At 42.0% G+C, this 25741-nt stretch overlaps 1 protein-coding gene across 1 annotated transcript; it reads left to right on the top strand.

The window, feature by feature from the left end:
• Positions 1-1410: 1410 nt before the first annotated feature.
• On the top strand, positions 1411-25519 carry LOC306699047 (solute carrier family 66 member 2; the record flags this gene model as incomplete). Its single annotated transcript, XM_079163547.1, has 3 exons — positions 1411-1459; positions 3775-3991; positions 20141-25519. The coding sequence occupies 3 exons, from the start codon at positions 1411-1413 to the stop codon at positions 20313-20315; spliced, it is 441 nt and encodes a 146-aa protein (XP_079019673.1). The 3' UTR covers positions 20316-25519.
• Between the last annotated feature and the right edge of the window lie 222 nt (positions 25520-25741).

Here is a 25741-nt window from a genome sequence, read left to right as displayed (position 1 = left end):
CGCGGCTGCTTCCTCGCCCGTTTTAGTAATTGAATTGTTTGATCTTGCCTGGGCTTTGAGTAAACAAAGAGTCGGTGTGAAGAAGGAGCGTCTCGCTCCCTCCTGGCAGTCTCTCTGGGGTCTTTTGAAGTGCATCCCTGGCCTTCGACACAGCACACCAGACAGGAGGATGCCGTTCGGAAAAAAAGGCCAGTCCACCTGTCCTGCCCCGGGGTGACAGGAGGTGTGCGTGCGTGTTTTTGTCAGCGAGGTGGGTGGAATAAAAAGCAAGGAAATGGTGAGAGGAAGGAGGTGAGCTGGTCAGGGTATGGGAGCTGGGGATGATGCATGATATAGGAGGACAAATAAAACAGATGACTCCATGAATGATGCATAGCTTTCTCTCCTCATTTAACTCTTCTGGGCAATTTGATTATGCAGGTAAACATACAAGGCTGTATAAGTGAGAGACGAAATGGGAGAGAGAGAGAGGGAGAGGGAGTCGGGATAAGAGGAGGGGGAAGTGGGTGTGTTGCTTTCTGCATGAAAATGAATTTGCTTGGTAAGAGAACAAGAGGGTTTCTGGTGTGTGTGTGTGTGTGTGTGTGTGTGTGTGTGTGTGTGTGTGTGTGTGTGTGTGTGTGTGTGTGTGTGCTGATGATAAGCAGGAGAGAGGAAGGGGAAGCTGAATTAATAAATGGAGAGATGAAAATAGGAAAGGCTCAGCGGGAGGCTTTTGTACACTGAAAAGTTGACAGTGGTTTTGAAAATACCACTCCTCTCATTGTTGCTGCTGTCAGCATGTTTATACTTCACCTCCCTGGCCTTGTGCGAAAAGGAAATGAAAGGGCTTTTATGTTGCCGATAAAGGGCAGCCTCTAAGCCTCTCCCGGATCGCCAGCCGCCAGTGTCTGCAATGACTCAGGCTTCATGTCGTGTTGAAGTAAAAGGGGCACCGGCGGTGAAGGAGCTGAAATGTGCCAGGATGGCTCGTCTTCAGCTCTTTGGCTTCCGTCAGCATCATGGCTTGTGAGGACGGACATATGTCACGCACAGAGAGTCGATATTTGTCAAGTATGATGTGTGTGAGAGCTGAGAAGCGTTTCTCTGTGTGTGTCTGTGTCTGTCTGTGTGTGTGTGTGTCTTGTATCGCTCTCCTCTCCCACCTCTCGCGCGTGTTGTCAGCAGTGGGCGATGTGTCTTCTGTGGCTCTCTGTAATAAAGCCATTAATCACGTTCGCTGTTTGCCACCAACATGCCGCGCTGCACTCGCTGCAGGATGTCTCACTCTCGCTCTCTCTCTGTCCCAGGATGCAGCATCAGATGCAGCTCACTGGAGTGGAATGGGAGGCGTGCCACGCCTGGTGTTGGCTGTGTCCGTGTGCACTGAATATTTTTGCGTGAACATATACAGTATGTACAGTTTGCGAGATGATATTAATGCATGAGGCTCTGTTGAAACTGAACATGCTGCTCCAGAGTAAGAGATGTTTGTTGGGACTGACTGCGGTGGGAAAGTAGGCAGGGATATTTGCGTTTCCTCAAAAGTAGACTCAGAATTTAGAATTTTCACCCCACCTGATTTTTCTTTGTGTGCTTTTGTTAAATCTATTTGTACTTTGAACATTGACAGGATTAGTTACCATCTCTGAGTTTTTAAGTAGGAATGCAATTGTTTTTCACAAGGTAAGGTTGGCCAATATGGCCTAAAAATAATATCACCATTTTTTTCACATTACACACGATTTAAACAATCTAAGCCAGGGGTCCCCAAACTTTTTCCTGTGAGGGCCACATCACTGAACATATCGTTTGACCTAGGGCCCGATTATGGGGGGGGGGGGGGGGGGTGCTGCTCGCAGGTGAGCGACTGTTGCATCGTGCGCGCGGATCGGGGCGGAACACCGCCGTGCGCGATTAAGAGAGCAGGGGAATTGAAAACGCGCGACCATGTAGTGACAGACATGACATGCCGGCGTGTAAATAAATTAAGCACAAGTACTCGTCCTTCAAGCTCCGGTCTCTCGGCTCTTCTACTTCTTCTACTTCTACAGGGTGCGCGCATGACAGCTCTCATCTCGTTCGCCCCCTGGTGGTTGGCTGATTCAGGAAGCGTTTGATTTGATATGTAGCAGAGCACGTATTTTAAACGTTAATATCGCAGACGATCATGCTCATTTACTCGTGGCAGCCAAAATCGTGATCGCGATTAAAATTCGATTAATTGTGCAGACTGAAAAAAAATCATAATGCGTCTCTGGTATTGTTCAGGGGGCCGGACCAAATGTGGAGGCGGGCCGCATCCGGCCCGCGGGCCGTAGTTTGGGGACCACTGATCTAAGCCTACAAAAGACATTTTAAACATCAAACAACATTTAGAAAAGCAAGCAGATACACAGCTTTAGGAGACCATACAGCAAATATAACATTTGAATTAGCTAGTCTATTCATTGTTTCATAGTTTGAGCTCTGTTGTACAGTACACTTACTTATACTAATCCAAGTCCTCGCCAAACTGGTGCTGGAACGCTTGCTCATTTAATTGGTTGGTTGACAAAAGATTAATTAACAGCTTTGATGAATAATTTAAGGAATTTATCACCAAAAGTGCCAATCGTTCTCACCCTATTTCAGAACAGTTCATAGATCAACCGGCTAATCAAAAGACAATGAATCAATAGATTTAATCACTAATAAAATAATTAGTTGCAGCTCTCAAACGGCCACATTTGATAAGGTTTCTCTTTTTCTTTTTTTTAATCGGTCTTCAATTTCAGCATTCGTCTATAGAAATCCAAGAACACTCACTCACGCGTGCACTTTTTCTCATGCACATGCAACCTATTCAGTCAGTGTGAAAGGTAACAGCGGCACATGTTGAAGTCGGGTGCTTCGCTGTACGGCGCGTCACACTTGACTCCCCAAGCTGACTAATGTGCTCTTATTTTGCCATAAATCCCCTTTTAGCTGATGTCAGCTGGTTTTGCACGGCTCCATGGTAATGCATAAGCGATGAGAGACTGTCGATCATCTCACATTATGGTCCATTGAGGAGATGGATAATTCTAATTCGAAATCGTACTCGTGACTTTTCTACGCAGTCAATGGTGCTGGCAACCTCTTCCATTCAAGCTAATAGCTGTTTCAGCGAACAACATGGTATTTATCAGGGAAAAGCCACACATGATAAATGAAGTTTTCTCTGTAGAAAGATAGCTTGAAGCCCAAGTTAATACACTTTCTAAGGCCTCACCAAGAGCCAAATTCTTCCAAAGTAATAGAAATATAAAAGCTTTTGAGTATCTCATTTATCTTTGTTCCGTTCACTTACGCATGTGCACAGCATTGATTTAGGAGTGCTGTCTATGCAGAATTTCTATGCATCCTTTAATGGAACGCTCTTATTACCGCTCTTTCCTTCTCCCGTCTTTTTCCCGCTACATCGCCCTCAGCGCTTTCAATCTCTGCCGGCCACTCTTGCTCTTCTGTTTCCATCCGCACATACTGTAAGAACCTTCTGCACTACAAACTCTCTCTCACACACACACAAACACACACACACACACACACACACACACACACGCTTCTTTATTCGATCAACTCTGTAGGCTCTTCTGTCTGCTTTATTTCCTTTAAATCCTTCTACACTTTTCCCCAATCTTCCCTTTCCTCTCTGTTTCCTCTCTCCTCTACCTGTCTCATCTACTCAATTTAGTTTAATCAAACTGTGCGCAATATTCGTGACAACTTCCGAGGATAGGTTCAATTGTCTCTCTGTGTCTCTCCCCTCTCTAGACTTGGACTTTCGCTACTTCTGGAAGTGGAGCGCGTTCGAGGACTACCTGCTCTTCTGCTTCGGCTTCACCGTGCTGTGTGCCGTCATCACCCTGCTGCTGCTGGACTCGGTCATGTTCGTGGAGACGCTGGGCTCCACGGCCGTGATGTTCGAGGCCATGCTGGGCCTCCCGCAGCTGCTGCAGAACTTCCACAACTCCTCCACCAAAGGCATGAGGTAAAGCATGCTTTAAGGTCAAGCGGAGCTGTGCCGGAAGCTCATATGTCACTGTACTCACATTGGCATACAGTGGCACACTGCCACATAACTTCATTAGTGCTCACTAACTTCTCTTAAAAAAGTATTCTCATTAACCTTAATGTCCAGGGAGAACAAGTCATTTATATTCTGATGAACAAATTATGCTAATAAGGTAATTTATAATCATTAGAGCAGTGAGTCAAGGTTTGGATAAATCCAGTTATAAACCCAATTATAAGCAGCTATCCAACAGTTATCTATCCATTTCATCTAAAGGGTAAATGCATTACCAATGACGAACAGTAACACACTGATTTAACATAAAAAATGGTGGAATGTGGCATACAATCCGACCTTTCAGGCTTCATGTTTAAACTACAATAATGGCAGAAAACTACATAGAAAAATATATAAGGTGATGATAATACTGTAAAGTAACAACTTATCTATTATTCCATCCGAGAAATGTTCTCGATAGTGTTATTATAAATAACACTTTGAGGTAATTCCAGAGGTTAAGACTGTACTCGTATTAAACTCAAAGGTCACCTTGAATGGAAAGAGGAAGTAGAGGGTGAAGGAGCGGGACAAAAAAAGGCTTAGCGTGCATTTTTTTAATGTTTTTCTTGTTAAGACTATGTCACAGTGTACAAAGGTCAACGTCTACATTGATTAGCCGCTCAGGTAGGGGACTGTGAGAGCAATTACATTCCTAATGGCACAGAACCTCATACTAATTATGATCATTATATCCTCATTACGTCTCGTCTGTCATCAGTGCAAAAAACATACATGCGTTGTGTGTGTGGGGGGTGTAGTCGCATGCTTTGCTGGTCACTCATCCCTGAAAAGAGCCTGTAGAGACAAAGATATTTCCAAATATTCCATAAAGCAAAATATTTCAGAGATATTTCAGTTTTTCTCTCCGGGACACAGCCCCTGTCATCACCAACAGTCCAAACTTTGGAGTGTTTAGCATTGTTGTTGCTTGAACAAGACTAAAAGGTTACTGCCGTGCTAGCTTTGAGTTAAATGCTAATGTCAGCATGACAACATGCTCGTGTTTATTTTATTTGAGTTAGCAGATTTGCTTATTAGACAAGCTCTTAACACAAAGTACAGCTGCAGCTGATGGAATCGTTAGTTTTGGTCATAAACCAAAATATCGGACACATTATTGCAATTCATCCTGACCTGGACATGAATGTGTGTGTGCACATTTCTTGGCAAAGCTTTCCGGTTTTAAGATATTTCAGTCTTTACTAGACTGGTGGACAGTCCTACAAATAAATATTAAAACATATATATTTAATAAATATGTTTTCTTTAGTTTGTCATCACCTGAAAATACGAATGGTTGTGTTTTTTTTTAAGATTGAGCAGTTAATATCTACATTTTGGAAGGGGATCCTCCTCACAGTAGCTTTTATACTGAGACACACTCTGAGGGAAATGTAGTCAAGCCTGCGCATATTTTGCCTCATATCACACATGCATCCATAGAAACAAAAGACAAAATAAGCTGTGAATATACTCTGGTTTTAAAGTCTTCACATGCAGCAGTATAGGTGATTAACTGTATAAATGGCAAGATGTTCTTCCTCTGTAATATGCCCCATTTCACATAAAGGGTCCTCAGGGTGTACATCTGGGATTGCACTTCCCGCGAGCATTCATCCTACTCAATACCACATCAAAGATTAAATATGCAATAACACTGCATTAGGCCTCTGAGATGACTGATGAAGAAGTCAGGAACATCAATTCGCTAAATTCCGATCTATGGCAAAGTCCCTGCATGCTCAATGATGTGATGATATCGCATGAACCACCAAAACAACACAGTTATTGGAATTACACTTTGCATTATGATATAACTCTTTCCAGAAAATACCGTAATTTCAGCATTAGTATTTTCTAACCTCGCTATCGATCTCCCCGGCCTAATTGGACGAATGACCCTACAGGGATGGAACCAGCCCGTTCAGCACTTCTGTCTCTTTGCACATTACACGATTTAGATCTTTTGACTCTCGTCTCGTGTACTTAAGGACTCTTCCATTTGTTCAGTTAAGCTTGAGCAAACGGTTTTTTGCAGATATGATGATGCAGCACATAGTCTGCACTTCCTCTCACTGTGAAACAGTTGCATGTTATTGTTCCGTCAGATTCCCCTGAGTCCTATTACTAAGGTGAGATGGTGAGTGTATGGATCCATTTAATCAAGGACTGCTCACTTTTTCCAGCTCCTCTAATGATCACCTTCACTCAGATGCATGGTGTGGGAGACACACACAGGCAAGTTCTGTCGTGCTCAGCCTAATTATGCCGCTTGGTCACTATTAACAATTTGCACGTGTGTGCGCACACACATGCACATTCATACTACAACTCCAGGGAAACGGAGGAAGGGAGAGAGTGATGATGGAAAGATACCAGAAAAGAGACAGAGAGTCTATCTATAGAACAATCCAGATGATTATGCTAGATAAGTTAGCCACCATGGTAACGCATATGCAGATCAGTACAAAAGTCATCAAGTGAAGAACGGTTAAATCAGGTTTGTTGAGCATGTGTCCTCCACGTATTTTGGCAGTTTCTCAAAAAATGACCCAGCCTGTCTCGCTATAGCTTATCAGGAAATGTCTTCTTTTTTTTTGGAGGGGGGGGGGATTAATTGAAGTTTCTCTTTCCTCATTGTGATAGCTATGGCCCAATGAGAAGAGGTCAAGGTAGTGGAGCCGGGAAGAATCTGAAACAAACAGTTGCCTCTGCTGAGCAAAGTTTTTCGGGCCTTAAGCTAAACCTACATGCGTTGCTCAATGGTCTGTCTTGCTGTCCTCAGCATCGATGCAGAACTCGCTCAGAAGCTGTCAAATGATGACCTAATTGATTAGCTGTCCTACAGTTCTTCCATAGTGTGATACACTTTTGTGACTTTCTGTTTTGTGTGACTAATTGTATAGTTCTGCTTTTCTTATTCGTATTTATTAATTTTCACAACCGCAGCAACATTGATAATGAAAATATATTCACGGTTTAAAAGAAGATTGAAATACTTTGTCTGTGTGTGTGTGTGATGGTGTGTGTGTGTGTTTTTTTCTTCTTCAACTAATCTTGGCCCTGGCTTTACATAGAAAATAATGGGCACGTGGCTGTTGCCAGTGGGCTTATTTACGCAGCTCTGCTTCAGTTTTGTCCCGAGTTCTTGACATTTAACGAAATTCATTGCCATTACGGAAAAGAATACACTATTCTATTGGAAGGCTTGTGTGTATGAATGTGTTTCCAAACGCACTCAAAATTGCATGATGCCTTACTTTATTTGTTTTCTCCACAAATAAGAATAATGCATCCATAAATTCCTTCACACAATACAACCAAAAGACTAGACACAGCAAAAACACCCCAAAACCACGTTCTGTAGAAACAAAAGAAAATGTGAGTTCTCAAAACACGATCTCCTTGTCTTGTCTTGCCCCGGGAAAGTAGAGGACTTAATTTAACAGTGCGAGCTACTGCACGGACCAATGTAATGGCTTTGATCGTGTTAACTATGCCCTAGCAAACACTATTATATGTGCTCTGCTTACGCAATATACAATGTAGGCACGAAATGCATGTGCGCTCTCATGCCATGCATACACGCACGTATCTCAGAGAGAGAAACACAAATACAATTGAAGAGCCAATCCCTGAATGAACTCTAGTTGTCCCTGTAACTGTGAGAAGAAAACATGCACTGTTGTTGGTGATGGAAGTGGTCGGGTTGATAGAGAAAATCCAGTGATCTTGTCAAATTGTATTTAAATGATAAAATCTTTCTGCTGTATTTCCATCACACTTCCTGTTATCAGCTCCTGTAAAGACTTGGCTTCTTTTATATGCACAGTAACAGAAATATTCAGGATATTCAATGAGATACCACATGCAAACACACATTTTATATACAAAATAGAGCTCCACAATAGTATTATTACCTTTCTGACACACGCAAACACACTGTGATATAATAGGGCTGTAATAATCTTAATTGTCTAAGTCACCCCTGAGTTGCCAGCTAGGCAAGTACTTATATGACTTTTCTTATTGATCAAAGTGCACCTCGGAGCATCTCTCTATAATGGCACCGAACTACACTGTCAGCCAAAGTGGCAATAGAGGAAGTGGTGCCAGCGTCTGGTTCACAAGTAGTTTAGCTGGGAATGATAGGCCAATAATTCAAACTACAGTACTCAGTGAGAGCTTTTTGCAGCAGGTGTAATCTAAGGTTAGCGGTTCAGTAAGTTTGCTGAATCGCAAAATCTGTGGTGGGAGAACACTGTTTATTTGATTGTACATAGACATAGAGATATATTCTTTAATCACATCTTCTTCCACCTATTGATGCCATATCTAGAACACTGTGCACATGTACCACATATGCAGCCAGTGTCCAGACCCACACCTCCCAGATATGCTCCCTTTTGGGACACACAGCTCTGGTTCACAGGTCACAAAGTGCTTAGAGGTCATTACAGTTTCTGCATGATATCCCTCGGGGCCAAACCGGAAAGGTACTGTCTCTTTGTCCGAAATGGCCTTGAGGTAAGATAAATGTGAAACCACCATTTGGCTGCCATTGAAGAGACACGGTAATAGCACCACCATTAACACTTGAAGGGTGTGACTCAGAACTGAGAGCAAGAAACAAGCCGCTAGCTGGGATGGTGTGAGAGGGACAGAGTGACGTAGAGAGGGAACGAGAGCTGAATGTGCAGCTGCACCCAATGATACGACAAGTGTTCATGTATGTATTCTATTCTCTTCATGGACCGAACGTTGGTAGTTGGACATCTCATTCGTGACAATAAAATGCAGTGAATTGAATTGAGAGAACTGCCGGGAAAGGAAACTAACAAAGATACAGGTCCGTTGAGAAGGAAAGCAGTTTCTGCATTTGTCAGCAGATCATACTTTTCAGTCATCGGGACAGACAGGCTGCCACCATCAGTGTCCCCCTCCACTGTCACTGAGTGACATTGTGAAAGTTGGCGGCTTTGGTGCAGAATTGGGAGAGGAGAACTGGAAAGGAGGCGAAATAGATAAAGGTTTAATGAGAGGGAAGAGGAAAAACAGGCGGACTCCCCTGGCAGCCGAGCACAGAGTGCTGAGCAATCACTCACGCACAAACACACATTTGTATAAAGGCCAAACAGGTGACAACATAACTCAGCGACTAAACGTTGTCAGATGAGAACCTGCGGTGTCTCTGTGAAGTCAGTGTTTTATGAACAACTAGAAACAACTTGATTCTTTGAATGAAACACCATGTCATACTCTGAGTATTTGAAACAATGTGAGGAAATTGGAAAAATAACAGTGGAAATAAGCTAGGGGGCTAAATGTGCAAAAGAAGTTCATTCATTCACTAACGATGATACACATTCACACCAGAAAGCTCCCCAGGACAGTCTGATCTCATGGCCACTGAGTTGGGCTTTAGCACTTCAATTGTGGTAATGTGGAAGGGATGGTTGTACACTAAGTGCTTCTTATTAAACATCCCTTATTAGTCCCACAGTGGGGAAATGTATTCTCTGCATTTAACCCATCTCTAATAGGGAGCAGTGGGCTGCTGAGAAGCGCCCGGGGAGCAGTTAGGGGTTCAGTGTCTTGCTCAGGGACACTTCGCCACAGGAACACGTGGTAGCCAAGGATCGAATTGGATTGGGTTAGACACATGATGTCTTTTTCGTGGAATTAATTAGCATAATCTGTTGTCTCATAAACTACTTGCACTTAATTGAATGAATCTGGCACATGCATTTTCAGTCTTTGTATTTTCATACATATTCACATCAAGATGCAAACAAAAAACGTTCTATATTCTTTAATAATGGAGACATGAAAGTTACATGGTACCGTAGTCTTAAACCTGTTACCAATGTCAGGCAATAGAAAAGCTCTGAACATTCTGACTTCCAACATTTTGGACGGAGATCTTCCTCAGCATGCAAAGACATCTGTACTATTTAGACATGAAGCGCCAACATCATGATTATCCCATAAACTTCAGACTTTTTTATGATTACACATCAAAATGTGAGCCAATAATGTGAGTAATGGGGTTTCTGGGTTTCTTGCTCTTTCCTTTTATCTGAAAAGAACGAGGGATTCATTGTGTCTATTCATCAGTACATCTATGTTTAATCACTCATTTAATGACAAATCTTCTTCACTGTTTTATTTCTCTAATAAATTACATTTCATCAATTACATTCTTATTGCATAATTCTAGAATGGGAGCGTTTTCTCATCATAGCTTTGCATACTGAAGAAGGACTCTGCTTAAAATGTTCCTGTCAGGATTTAAAAATGTATCATAAGAGAGTGAATTTCCTATTTAAATACATTTTAGAAGAGTCCGTGGCCTTTGCAGAATGTGCTTTAATGTTTTTCTGAAACAAAGCTACAACAAATCGAAAAAGACATCACCAACAGGCCATCTCATCTATTCTGGCTTGTTTACATTCTCCGGAAAAAAAGTTCCGAAAATATCCCTGAGCAAACTCTGTCTCGTACTCTCTCTTCCCCTCACCTCACCGCCGATTCGTTTGGTGAAGTAGAATCCATCTCTTCCTGGAAGGTTGGGAACTTTTCATTGTTTGCTGGCGTGCGATCGATCAACATGCATAATTCATAGTTAGCGGGTTAAGAGCAGCTCGGCTTCTCTCCCGTTGGACCCTTTGATTTTCGTCTCTCTATCTGCCCCCCTCCCCCTCAGGGAGAGCTACAGCCCTGCTGATAAATCACCTCACCCACCCTTATGTGTGGGCTCACACATGTGTATACAAAAGACACACATGCACATATTCATGATTACACTAATAAAAGAGATGGAAAAGATGATTGGAGCTCTGGAACTGTAAACGTCATCCCTTGCAGCCCCAGTGTCTCTCTTTCCATGAACTTGTGTATCAATATTATCAAGCAAGGACTGTCTTAACAGTCTCACATAGACTTCCCACCTAAAGAGTTGTGCCTGCACTGGACTTACTTTGTGATCTTTCTTAACTTCACAACAGTAGTGAAAAATGTGTCCAATGACATACTTTTGGTCACAATACGTTTTCAACCATGAGAAATTCACCACATATTGCAGACAAATCTACCAATGCAAAACCCAGTCATGTTAGTGTTAAGGCAACAAACCAGTGCACCCAGTGTGTCTCAGCCTTAAATGGAAATGTGGTTCTTTTGAATGATTTTACGGTTGTAGACTTTAGTCAACATTGTTTCTGTAAACTTTGCATGGCAGCTATGTCATTAACTACACGGTCACCTTCCCGTTTGCACTCTGGACTGCAGTCATAAAATGTACATATGTAGATACAAACGTATTTGCATGGGTGCAGAAAGATGCTAGCTGTCCACTTTGTGCCTGCAAGAAACTTTCAGCCAGTTGGCCTTTCCTCAATTCCTTCATCTCAATATTACATTACATTACATTACAGTGATTTAGCAGACACTTTTATCCAAAGCGACTTACAATAAGTGTATTCAGCATAGGTATTCAAGAGAACTACTAGTCACCAGAAGTCATAAGTGCATCTTCTTTTTTAAACAAGCATCTAAGAGCATAACCCAGAGCCAAAGTACAGTGCAGAAACAAACGAAAACAATAAGTGCAACAAACTAATACGAATACAATAAGTGCTAAGTGGAAGGCTCAGGGTAGCACTTCTTGAAGAGGTGAGTTTTCAGCCTGCGCCGAAAGATGGGCAGCGACTCTGCTGTAGTCCAGGCGGGAGATGACAAGAGCCTGGATGAGCACCTGCACCGTCTCGTCAGTGAGGAAGGGGCGAATCCTCCTGATGTTGTAGAGCGGGAATCTGCAGGAGCGTGTAACCGATGCAATGTTTGCTGACAACGACAGTTGGTCGTCCAGCGTCACACCCAGGTTCCTCACAGTTCCTCCGAGTTGGCGATATCCATCCATCCATCCAGTGGTTGCTTGGGCAGCGAACAAGGTGGAAGGCAGCAGAGGAGGCTGGGACAAGAAGATAACAAGACAAGAGTTGACAGGAGTAGAAGAGAAGTAAGGCTGTGGATTAAGATTTAGAAGCAGGTTGAAGACAGCAGGGGGTAATTATAAGGAGAGCGAGTGGTGGAAGGTGTGTGAGATGTATTATAAAAAGAGAGAAAGATTGGTACAGATCATTAGGGAGGTGAGAACAGTGAGCAATTTGGACATAGAGTAGAGCAAACCTAATCGAATACCTGTTCTGATGAAGTATAGCTGAGGCAATAAATCCACAAGCTGCAGCAACAGTCAGCCTGTTAGCTATCTAATCCCTGTTGCTTCACGTGTTATATAGCTGCACCAATACATTACATTATGGAAGCTGCTTGTTTCCTGGTGCAAAGGCATCACTGTAATCCAGATTGAGGTAATTGGTTGCTTCAGAAACCTCGGGAATTTTAATATAAAGTGAAGATCTACGATTGTGACCAATAATTGCCTGCAAAGCATACTGTATTGTGTAGGGATGCAGTTTCTAATTATTCTAGCTATTGATATATACCGGTTTTGCATTTTGTGGAGGGACTGATCAATTAATAAGATAAGATCATCCTTTATTAGTCCCGCAGTGGGGAAATTTACAGGATCACAGCAGCAAATTGTTGAGTCTGCAGATGACAAATGTCTTAAAATGGTGTATTTTCTTGTTTGCCTAACGTTCTCAAAACTGAAGTTTTGAAATGAAGATGAAATAAATTGAACAAAAGCAGCACGGCCGTAACCACTTGGTGTGGTTGTGTGGTGTTTTTGCTTGAACAAAATGACTTCACTGAATAATTGATGATTGAAATTGTCATTTTCTGTCTTATCGATCAGCTAATTGTTTTATCACTACATCACGTTAGATCGAGGAAGTTGAATGTTTCCTCTGCAGACATTACCTAATGGAGTATTGGACAGTTCTATTCTACAGCACATGATCTATTGCAGATCCAATAATTGGTGTTGTGAGGGGAAAAGCAAAGGTTCAAAGGTGGGCATGGTGGATTGGTGCACAGCATGTTGTTTCTCACTAAAGAATGCAGTTTGCGTCCCGTCTCTAACTAAAATAAAGCCAATATGTGCAGAATTGGACAATTCCAAACATGGGCATCAGGTGAATAGATAGACTTTACAACAGTTGTAAAGGAATTTTAGCATTGATTTATAATCGGATGAGCTTTATAGTTATTTTAGAAATGCCACAAGATGCTGTTTCGCAAAGTGACATTTAAAGATCAGGCAACTTTGCTAATATTTGGGCCGTGAAATCACTAAAATGCAGGAACCACGCTCATGTCCTTTTAATTCTCTCCCTCTCCTTTTTCTGTCCTTCTTTCCAAATGTCACTCAGCCCTGCTTCCTGTAGTAGTGTTCCACTTGTCCACTCCAGCCGCTTAGAGGAGCTAATAGCTGGCCTGACAGCACAATTGCTGCCTGGCCCGCATACAGGACAAGTCATCCCAGCATGCAATCAGTCGCCCCCTCTCGCCTCCTCCATCGCTCTTCCCTGTCCAGTCACTCTCCAACTATCCGAGTGGCTTCGTTTCTCACTCCTCTCGAGATTTATCGTCCCCCTGTCCGGATACATTGTCATCCATCTCTCATAATTTTCCTTTATACCTCTATCCTCCCACATCCATCTATCTCCGAGCTCCCTTCATTTTCTTTTCATCCTTGAAGTGCTCAGCACACCATTTCACCCTTTCCTCTCTCATCTCTTGCCACTTGCTCAGATGAAGGCGTCAGGTCAGTAGCAATCGATGAGAGACTTGTCCAGGCTGAGCTGAAATGAGTCAGTGTGAGTGCATGTGTGTGCATCAGTGTGCGTGTGTGTGTGTCTGCTTTGGTGAGAACATGAAGCAAATGAGCAATTCCATGGGTTGCATTTTCTGTTGAGCTGCATTTCAATGCGTCTTGGTGCAAGTTAAAGCAAACTGGCACACAAGCTGGTTGATGTGTGTGTGTGTGTGTGTGTGTGTGTGTGTGTGTGTGTGTCACACTGAGCTAGTCAGTCAGTCAGTCAATATTTCTAAATCAATACCATAATAACTCCTCCTCCCTGTGGACACTCAAAGCCTCGCTCGAGACCAAGTTCAAGTGTTTGTTCTATGTGTCTTTCATCACCTGTCAGCTGAGGCACAAGTCCCACAGTTAACGGTATCTCGGCCAGATGGAGCTACATGAGACTAGCATGACAAACAGACAGAGTTTGTAAAATGTGCGAAGTGTGTGTGTGTTTGTGTGTGTGTGTGTGTGTGTGTGTGTGTGTGTGTGTGTGTGTGTGTGTGTGTGTGTGTGTGTGTGTGTGTGTGTGTGTGTGTGTGTGTGTGTGTGTGTGTGTGTGTGTGTGTGTGTGTGTGTGTGTGTGTGTGTGTTCCTGCCCGAGATGAATGACCTCAAACTGGCATTTTGTCTCTATTCTGCTGCACTACTGCATAGACTGCTTTTGTACAGATGACCCGCCCTGCTTAATTACATTGCTAATGACTCAGCCTCGTTAATGGTGTTTGCCGTCTCTTGAGCAAAGAAATTAGCCAACGGGGGAGCAGAGAATTCGGGAGTGCGAGGGAGGGCGAAAGAGGGGAGGGAAGGTTAGGCAGAGGCTGCGACGATATAGATAGAAGATGTGAGGATTTTAAGCTGCGTTTTTATATGGTAGAAAAACCAATAAATATTTCTCTCTGTCGATAAATCATTTCTCTTTTTCTGCTTCTTTGTCCTCCTCTTCAACAGTATTCACTGATTTGCAGCTCTAATCAGATGCATGTGCACGCCATGTAACTCTTCTACTACTGATATTCATATGGTTATATAGTGCAAATTATTCGCAAACATGATTAATATGTTTAATAGGGCAGCCATGCCATCTTTACTCACTTCCTGTCCCAGACTTATATTTTCTATAGGACTCAACTTCTTTGTTTTGTTCAGAAAGTCAAGTCAAAAATTGACCAAGCAGTCTCAGTGCTGTCACTCTTTCGAGAACTAAAGCTTGAACAGAGATTTCACACTGAAGGGTCAGGTTCGACATAATAGAGAAAAGCCATTATTTCCGATGAGGAGGGTGGCTGTGCTCTCTTCAGCGAGCCACAAAGCTCTGCACTGATTTTGAACTCAGAGTTCAGCCAAATTAAACTTCTGCTGCACTGCCTCACTCCGGTGGCAAATTACTAAGGAATTACATTTTACAAAGTCAGCAAACACTTTTTAAGTATTACCTTTATCCATCGATGGGGAGGAACGCAAGATGCTTCCTCACACTATCGGTTGGTTTCGTGTCACGCTTAGCCGTTCAGTACGGCTCAATCATTTTCTCCATTTTGTGTAAGTGAAGAGAACAGTTGCATAATTTACTGACTGATCATTTACTCATGTGAGGCAGACATGAACATTCCCCTCTAGAGTGCAAGGCATGGCTTATTGCGCTTGTACACTGTACATTTTGAATTTCAACAGACCATTATAGATCGTATATTAATGTTTTCTTTACCGTGTTCAAACAGTAACATGAATTTTGAACAAAAAAACTGCAGCTTTATTCTTAATTCCATTGTTTTAAATGTAATGTTCTTCACAAGCTGTTTAGGGGAGGATTTGTTCCAACAAGCTAGCGCACATGTGCCATAATATGCAACTTCATTATTTGACTTTATCATGGTGTGCATTTGAAGCTGATAAAAGTCACTGACTTTCTTCCCTTATTACAGAGAAGAGAGGAGCGGGGTAAAGGCAATGACAGAGGCAATAAAAGTAAAGGTGACAGTTGAGCGGGACAACGGAGAAAAGAAGAAAGTGGCGCCGTAAAAGGAAAATATGAGGAGAGAGATGAAACAAGAAATCCAAATTTCAGCGAAGGGTACAAAAAACTTCAGTGGAACATAAAGCAAGTATTTCCCTTGAGGGATGGCGGCAGCTTAGAGAAAAAGAAGTAAAAGCATAACGATTTTAAATTCTTTAGCACACCTATTTTTGGAGAAATTCAATGAAACCTTGCGAGTGTTTGCACTGAAGATTTAAATTGTTAGGAGAGCAGAAGACATCAGTGACACTCCAGATGTGCTCTAAACAAGCGCTCCTTGGTCATCCTTTGGGAGAGGTGGAAATAGCCTGATTCTTGCTAAAGCCTGAGGCGGTTAAATTGGAGGTCGGAGGACGGAAGAGGGAAGAAGCGATGTGTTGACAGAAGCAGATTGGCTTTGTCTTGTTGGCTAGATAAGGGTAAGTAATACAACAAAGTGTTATACAGCATTATACGTTTGCTAACACGAGCTAACATCAGCCTCTAAAAGCTACTGGTCATTCCCCGCCGAGTCAAGTATAGCGGAAAGAACGCTGACCAAGGGTTCTCATGCTTATCAATTCAACTTTTCATTTGAAAGAGGAAGAATATATATATATATATATTATTTTTTTTAAAGTTTTAGTGTTCTCACTTTTTTGTGGAAGGAAATATAAACTATAATGATACTGACGATGCCAGCCATTGTGCAGTGTTTTTCAATTTTTCAAAAGCAGATATTGTTTTTTGTCACACTGTATTGGTGCAAACAGGGTCCAAGCTAGTTAGCATAGCTTGCTAGCAACATTAGCGCTGATTCCCTCATGATGTAACTTTTTGTTTGTTTTATCTGGCAGCTCCTGCACACTCTGATGTTTTTGTCCTGCTTACAAAGTAGGGGATCCATCTAGCATTAGCTGTATTTCAAAATTCAATCATTTATTTCCTTATCAACCACAGTTGATGAGGAACAAAACACAATCACAAAGCTCACGCAACAAAAACACACTGCTGAAATTACAGTACAGTAACTGTACAATAGATGCAATACTGCAACCAGATGAGTCATGCCCTCAAAGTGACAAGTAAGTGCATGTGCTTGTAACCGATGAAGGATTTAGGATGTTGATTGCTAAGGATAAGTGCTATTGTGAAAAAGACTTGTTGTTGTCTTTATACTGCGTATCTTTTATCCGATGGTTAAAGACTGAGCAGAGGGTTTACGGGGTGCGAGTCAATTATTTTTTAAGCTCTGCGCAGGACTCTGTCCATCAGTTTTTTTCTCTTGGGCTGTAGAGATTGCCATACAGAAGGGGACCACACTTTCTATTACTGCTCTGTAGAACTGTAACATTTCAACCTTTGACACAACGCATTTTTTTTAGCTGGTGAGCTTTCTTCTGTATGATGGTGATGTTGCCTTCCCATTTCAGAGAGGAAGAGATTGTAGTCCAGAGGAATTTGAAATGGTCCACCTTCTCTACCACCTGGTTGTTGATGACCAGCGGTAGTAGCTCTCGCTGGTTTCACGGAAGTCCACTACAAGTTCTTTATTTTAGTTGATGTTCAGTTGACCGAGAGAGCTCGTTCCTGTAAGCTGTGTCATCATTATAGGAAACCGGTCCCACCAGAGTTGCATAGTCAGCAAACTTGGGTTACTTCAGTCATTGGTGTATAATGATAGAGAAATGGTGAGAGGACCGCTGATGCTAAAGGAGTTTGAAAGTCTATTGTTGATTTTGACGACCTGTGTTCTGCACTGTAAGAAGTCCAAGACCCAGAGACATAGAGACTGCTGGAAACCTAGCTGAAAAAGTTAGTTGTAAAGCCTTGTGGGGTGTGATTTATTAAAAGCGCCATGGGTCCAGTTGTGCAAATGACTTGTCAAAACTCACAGCAATGAGTAATCTCATCACTCTGTATGTTACCGTGTTGAATCATAACATGGAGTAATACTGCACAAAGTCACAGAGTAGTGTATGGAGCGCTCATATACTTGCTGTTTAACCAGGCGTTCAATCCCTGATATGTACACAACCAAACGGATGCAAGATATGCAGGATGGCGTCATGCGCACGCCAACGGGTAGTAATCGTGTCACACTGATACAAACTATTTTTAGTATCCGCCCACACAGATACTGGTCCAATTAAATTACCACGGACATTGTCAGTCTGAACCAAAGTTTATAAAAATACAACTTAAATTTCTTCATTTTGGTAATTACATTTTTTGGACAAAATAAGTTAACAGATAAAAAAAAAACACACACACACCAAGGATATAAATACAGATTTCTTAGCAAAACATATTTTTTATTTCACCTCCTGTAGCTCTCCAGCACAGTTTGCAGCCTGATTAAGTCTGGGTTGTCAATCACATTACGATACCACATGCAGTGTCTAGATTTAATACATTCACAGATTCGTTGAATAATGATGTCCTCGGTTCCATGCCAGGGAGGTATTGTTTGCTGCAAATGTTTCGGTTCCTCATCGGGGCCTGGAGGCAGCCCGGGGAGAGTTAGGGGTTTGACATGACTCTGCAAGGAGAGCTCAAGGGCAGTACTGGGCAAGCTGTCCCCAAAGTCATTAGGCTGCCTCTACCCCCATACGCACTCATCTCTCTCACAGAGGTCTCGTCCCCATTCATAGAGGTCCCTCTCTTTGTCTCGGGTGGTTTCGTTGTCTTCGTGCTGTCTCTCTTACTGCACGCTAGATAAATGCTGTCCTTTGCAGGCTCTCGGTCTCTGTCTCCTTTCTCCCTCGCCTCTCTCTGACCCTTACCATTAAGTCTCATTGATGACTGATGGTCCTGCTCCGTCCCCGGGCCCATTCAGCCCTAATAAAAAAAGAATAAACTCATATTACATTCATCCTTATGGGACTTTGCTGTCCAGAGAGCAAGAATGGAGGAGGGAGCACAGAGTGGGTAGAGTCGGGAGTGAGGGCAGAGACTGTGAAGGGTAATGCCTGATTTATAATTCTGTGGAAAAGCTTGCGCAGAGCAGCACCTCCTGAAAAAATGTGACTACATGACGTTTGATTGGAGATCAGAGCCGGGAGGTTAGTTTTCAAAAACAACACCCTTATGTATTCATTGTAGGCACAGGAGCTTCATCGTCCCAATTCTTCCATCATTTTTTTTCCAGCAATGGAATTGCGTTGGGTCAAACTTATGTGGAACTATTGAATCACATAAATCAAAGACCATGTGATTTGGAAACCGCGGGTTCAAATCCAAAAGAAATGAAATGCTACATGAGATGTTCCCCCATTGAACGCATATGTGTGCACAGCGCCACAGCCGCAGGAATCAGGCAGAAGAGTTAAAGAAACATGACGGTAAATGACTCAAGATGGGGGGGGGGGGGATTGTAGCACAGGAAAAAAACAACTGATGAAGGATGACGACAAGACAGAAAGTGATGAGTGGAGGAGTACAAGAAGCAGAGATAAAGTTTCAGAGGACTCCCTGAGGGTATTGTGTTGTCATCAGGCTGCTGGCACAGCAGATGATTAGTGTATTCTTCAAGGTTTTTCTTCTCAGCCTCTGTGTCTCTCAGACAGGCAAGTTTAGGCCAAACTTCGCCCTGTTCATTGATTTTATTTTTTGCTGCACCATTTTTTTTTATACGGTTGGAACTAAAGGAAGATGCTTTTAAAAATCTGTCAAATGTGCAAAGGGAGCAACTAGTTCTTTTTGGCTGATAGCTGCTGTTATTCTACTTCTTTTACATTAGGTTTTGATGAACGTCCATAGCAGGAAGAATGCTTTGTAAATGAAAAAAGATGAAAGGAATAGTTTTACATTTTGGGAAATTAGCTTTTTACCGAGAGTTAAATGAGAAGGAGGATACCACTCTCATGTTGATGAACAATAAATATGTAGCTGAAGCAAGCAGACTGTTAGCTTAACTTAGCATAAATACTGGAAACAGGGAAACAGCTAGCCTGGCTCTGTTGAGCTACAATACAATCTACCCACCAGTATCTCATAAAGCTCGCTTACAAGTTATATCTTCTTTGTTTAATCCACACTAAAACCGAAGTGTACAAACAACACGTTGTGATTTTATGGGGGGGTTATGTGCTGCACTATTTCTGGCTGGCACCACTAACGTCATTGGCGTTTCTGCAGCTTTGGGGGGGGGGACAAAGCCAGGTCAGCTGTTTCCAGTCTTTATGCGAAGCATCTTTCCCAAATGTCAAATGAATCCTTTGAGAGAAAACTCCTTAATTCTCCCTGTCCTCACACCTTCACCTCTCTGTCTGCCTCTCTGTGTCCCCCATTGCTCCAGTGTGAAGATGGTGCTGCTGTGGACGGCCGGGGACATCTTCAAGACCTCCTACTTCGTGATGAACGAAAGCCCGTCTCAGTTTTGGGTTTGCGGGTCAGTTCAGATCATAATTGACGTGGCCATCCTGCTGCAGGTCCTTTTATACAGCCAAGACACACGGGTCAAACTAGGTTGAACACGGCTGTTGCTTTGGGGCGACGTAAGAACCCAGGGCTTGTGTGTTTATTTCAACGAGTCTAATTATTTAAAGTTTTTCATTCAAATCCGCTGCAAAGTGGATTCATTTATCATAGGAGACATTTAGCTTCAAGGACACAGGCAAAACCAACGTTGATATATACAGTGTACATACAGTATATGGGATCATCAGACCCAAATAATTTACCTTCAAGTGCAATGAAGCGAACCGTTTTGGCCTTGATCAAACGAGCTAGCATTTTCAGTCAAGCACGAATAACCACACCTTTGCCTTTAACTTTTGATGAAGACAAGGCAGCACTTTGGAGCCTTTTTTAGCATTTTATACTATTTATTTATTTGTTCTCTGTTACATTACCTGGATCCTGAAGGGTACTGCACATGGAAACTGGAAGGGAGAAGCATTACTCACGTTGGCAGCTCACTAACAGCAGATCGGTGCTGTTGTACTGGCAGCTGTAGCAACCAGTCCTGCACTGGAATCTACTGCTTGACTGATGAATCTCCCAGTTCACCGTACACACCTCACCTCACTGTTCTCATGATACATAGTGTGTATGTGTTTGGGTGTGGCATACTTGCTGGTGTGTTTGTGCAGCCGAAATTGATTTTTTTGCACCAAGCCAAGACCACAGCACGTACACCAAGTAATTGTAAATACACAGGACATCAATCTGTGTGTTATGACTCTGCTTTGTGGTTTAATTGACAAGCAATGCAGGTCTTTCACAGTATATGAAAACAGCATAGGAAAAATAATGAAAACATGTGGCCATGCTGCAATGCTTTGGACTGCACCTCAGTCACAAAATCGTTTGTAGACGCCAAAGAACAGGCTTCAGATCAAAATATGTAATGTAATGTAACAGTATTACTGAGTATTTGTGGCATTTATATCACATAGTCTTCGTCCCATTACTTGTCATTGTTACCTCTCTATCCACTCATTCTGTGATGTCTTTTCTTGCTCTTCCAAAAAGCGCTCTTGTCCTTTGAGACAGTGAAATAATTACCCGTAAGCATTCTGGATAATTAACCATTACATTAACATAATCAGCATTGAATATAACAGTATATTTTACCTTGATCGCTTATTGAACACATTTAGTGTCAACGCACTCATTACCCACTGCAGTTTTTTGACTCTAAAGCAAGCAAAACCTGGAAATGAAATGGAACCAAGTGAGACTTAATTTCGCGCTTTCATTTCTTTTTTAAAGGAAGACCCTCCCCTTCATTATTAAGATTTCCTTTTGACCCTCCCATTGAATAAAAAAAAGAAAAAGCACCCTCCCCCCAATATTTCAAAAAATATTTAAACAATATTGAACTGGTACAACTTGTTTAATTGTTTACCCTAAATTAAAGGAGCAGTGTGTAGAATGTAGGGGGATCTTTTAGAAGAAATGGAATATAATATCCATAACTAAGTGTATAATCACCTGACACTAAGAATCACATTTTTGTTAGCTTCGAATGAGCCCTTCATATCTACAAAGGGAGCCGGTCCCATCACGGAGTACCATGTTGTGTTTCTAGAGTAGCCCAGAACGGACAAACGCTGGCTCTAGAGAGGGACTTTCACATTTTGACATTACCTGAAGGCCACCGTAGTTCGCCGACACACTTGGAAAGGGAAGGGTGAGCGACCTGATAATCAGTTAATTGCGATCTGCGACCTCACTGCTAGAGGCCACTAAATCCTACTCACTGAGCATTTAGTACTTTAAATATTCATGATATTATACTGTAGCCACCAATGCACACATTAGAAGAGCGACTGGAAATTGACAAACGTATAGAGTCCCTCTCTATTTTCTTTAAAGGGCTAGTAGTAAATAACTTGTTACCTCTCCCAGTGAGTGACTTGGGCCCTGGAGGCAGCTCTGAGGTACTGAGGGACTTGAGCTGTAATATCTTTAACCCAACCCATATTCCAAATAAAAAAATACAATAAATATCAATTAGATCAGACTTATGTATAAGATCAGTTATATCTCGTATTGCCCATTGTATAACCCACACAGTGACTGAGTTGCATAACAGATCTAGCTGTTTATGTAATGTAACTATATCAAGGGAGGGCTAAAATAAAATATGAATCCAGGGAGACAAAGAAAAAGTAAAACATCACTCTCTGCCCTCCCAGCAAGTCAAACTACCCTCCCCTCAGCCAAAAGAAAGCATGCCATTCCCCTTTTTCTGACCTTGCCTTACCCCCAAATTATTTTTGATGAGTTTAGTTTCCCTTTCACCGCGTGTGTAGTTTTCTATCGAAACTATCGATGCAGGATGAAAAAATTCAGTACCAGCATCTGATCAGTAGTCAGCGCAGGTTTCTGTTTAGTTCCCCCACGGCAAGATTTAATTAAGTAGTAGAGCTGCTATACCTGCTTATTAAGCCTTTTGCTCACATTTTGAATTTAGCAGCCAGTTTGTGTCCGTCTGTTAGTCTAAACCTGTCTGTTCTTAGTTTCTTCCCAGTAAACTGTTTAAATGTCACACTGCAATGGTTATGGTTTGCATCGTACAGACAACCTCCTCCTAGCTGCCAGTACGCCTCCCTCAGCCATAAGATAACATTAGTAAAGGTAGCAGAATTGCATCTCATGTGCGTTTCGGTATTATCCTCAGGGTCAGTAGAAAATATATACATGATGGAGGATTTAGATCAAAAATTCTGAATTACTTTTTCATAATCTGACAATGCATAAGATGGTTTTAAATATAAAAGTGACTGAGCATCATGTCATATGTCACCTCAGCTATGATATTACATGCATTTTTTTTGTATTATCTGTCATTGTAATCAAGCAATAGTTTGGCATTTTGGGAGTTGCACTCAGAAGATCGATATCACTCTCATGTCTGTACTCTGAATATGAAGCTACAGCCATCAGCCCTGTAGCTTAGCTTAGCATACGGTCTGGAAATGGGAAAACAGCTAGCTTGGCACTAATTTATTAATTTATTTAATAACACTCAATGATTTCAAAAATAACACCTCCAGGAAGTTACTGGTTCCGGTCCCAGATGATGGTCCTTTTTGGAGGTGCTGGGTATGCCGGACAAGTAAATGAAGCTAGCGTAAGTTCATGCAGGACACGGAAGTTATACGCCCCAGCTGTAACCAGCTGACAGCCGGCCGATTGAATCATAGCTTCCGATCGGCCACGCACCAATCACAGCCCACTCTCACTTCACGGAGGTTTATTTAAATATGGCTTCCTTCTCACTGATTCATTCTACATCTACGCTGCTACAGACCACACTGCTGGCGAAGCTTCGCCTCCTCCACCCCAGCCTCCACCTCTTTGTTAGTTCATCTTCTGGCAAATGTTTGAAATGTATTTAAAAAAAAAATGTACCTCTGTCCTGTAAACCCAGGGGGGTTATTGCTCGTGCTCCCGGTCTTAGCTCAGTAGCTGCTGGCTAATCCGGGGAGCATTCAAAGAGCGGAGCCATTATCGCCAAGTTTAACTGTATTCCATTTGTTGCAATAAATGGTAAAAATCTATAACGAGAGTGTTCCTGACTGAACTAAGTGTTATACAGAGCCAGGCGAGCTGTTTCCTGTCATTATGCTAAGACAAGATAATTGAGTGCTGGCTTTTGCTCCATAGAGTAATATCAGCCTTCTTCTCTAACTTTCAGTAAGGAAGCGGATAAAATATAGAATACAAGCCTATTTCTCAAAATGTCCAACTATTGCTTTAAGGTTGATAATCTTGTAGAAATGATTATTATCGATCATTGTAAGGCATTATAAGACCACAGGCCAAAGGAGAATCGAACAAAAGCTAAAAAGAGAATAATTTCCTTCTGTGTTTGTATATGTGTATGAATTTATGTCATCTGTATGTGTATGCGTACATATCAATACTTGCTCCTCTGCTGGTGCTGTAATACATATACTATTTTTGGGATTAGTCAAAATGACGTTTACAGAAGTGTCCAGGCTGCTGATCAACTGTTCTGATGTCCGGCTAATACTGCAAGCTTTCAGCTTGTTTTGCTCTGTGACCTTCCATCGTGTAATTCACTCCATGTGGGTATACATCTATTCTTCAATTCCAATTATCTTACATTACATCTGTAAACTGCCATATTGAAATCTGTATGTGTGTTTATCTCATATACCCAGCATACCACAGGTGTATTGGAATTGCATTATTTCTGTATTCAATATGCTTTTATCTCCAGATGTGTATCTTTATATTGTCTCTCTCAGTAAGCTCAAAGGATTTAGTGTAACATTTGGGCTCCCTGTAGCCTTTTCTGCTCAAGGGCAATAGGAGAGATTAGCACACACACACTGCCTGGTTGTGATAATCCCTCCACCAAAATTCCCATTATGATAAACGCACATGTTGCCTTACCACTGCAACACTGATAAGAAATAGGTTTGTCATTTCTGAGGAGGGAGAGATCTCACCGGATGCAAGATATACATTTTCTGTAACATGAAAAAAAATTACAAATGATCAGTGCTGACAAAAAGCAGTCCATGAAATGAAGCTAGCGTAAGTTTATGCAGGACACGGAAGTTATACGCCCCAGCTGTAACCAGCTGACAGCCGGCCGATTGAATCATAGCTTCCGATCGGCCACGCACCAATCACAGCCCACTCTCACTTCACGGAGCTTTATTTAAATATGGCTTCCTTCTCACTGATTCATTCTACATCTACGCTGCTACAGACCATACTGCTGGCGAAGCTTCGTCTCCTCCACCCCAGCCTCCACCTCTTTGTTAGTTCATCTTCTGGCAAATGTTTGAAATGTATTTAAAAAATGTACCTCTGTCCTGTAAACCCAGGGGGGTTATTGCTCGTGCTCCCGGTCTTAGCTCAGTAGCTGCTGGCTAATCCGGGGAGCATTCAAAGAGCGGAGCCATTATCGCCAAGTTTAACTGTATTCCATTTGTTGCAATAAATGGTTAAAATCTATAACGAGAGTGTTCCTGACTGAAAGGATTTTTGTGAATTTTAGTCAGTTAAAGTTTTAATGTGAGGTTTCTTCGGGTAATGTATTACAAGATCTGATAAACCAAATGTACAACCAAAAAGTACTTGTTGCCTTTTGAAGTATTTTAATAAAGAATAGCACATCAGTTAAATGTCATGTATGATGGTTACCATAACATGTAATGGTATGTGACAGTATACACTGATGGCATTACATATGGAAATTGTAGGCATGTGAAATATTTATCATGATATTTTCTCAAATATAAACTATTTATATTTCAGTATGTGGTCTTGTGTTGTTACTGGCAGTGTGTTTTAAACCTTAAATTCCTCTATTTAAAAAGGATTGACAGTGTACCCGTGCACCAAATCAATCACGATAAACGACTGAGGCAGAGTCGAACTGTGCCTGCTGCTGCTCGCAAGAGGGGAA

Source organism: Pholis gunnellus (assembly GCF_910591455.1).
Source record: "Pholis gunnellus genome assembly, chromosome: 7".
In the NCBI taxonomy this organism is placed as follows: Eukaryota; Metazoa; Chordata; class Actinopteri; order Perciformes; family Pholidae; genus Pholis; species Pholis gunnellus.
Note: the sequence above shows the minus strand (reverse complement) of the source record. Positions and strands in the feature narration are given on the sequence as shown.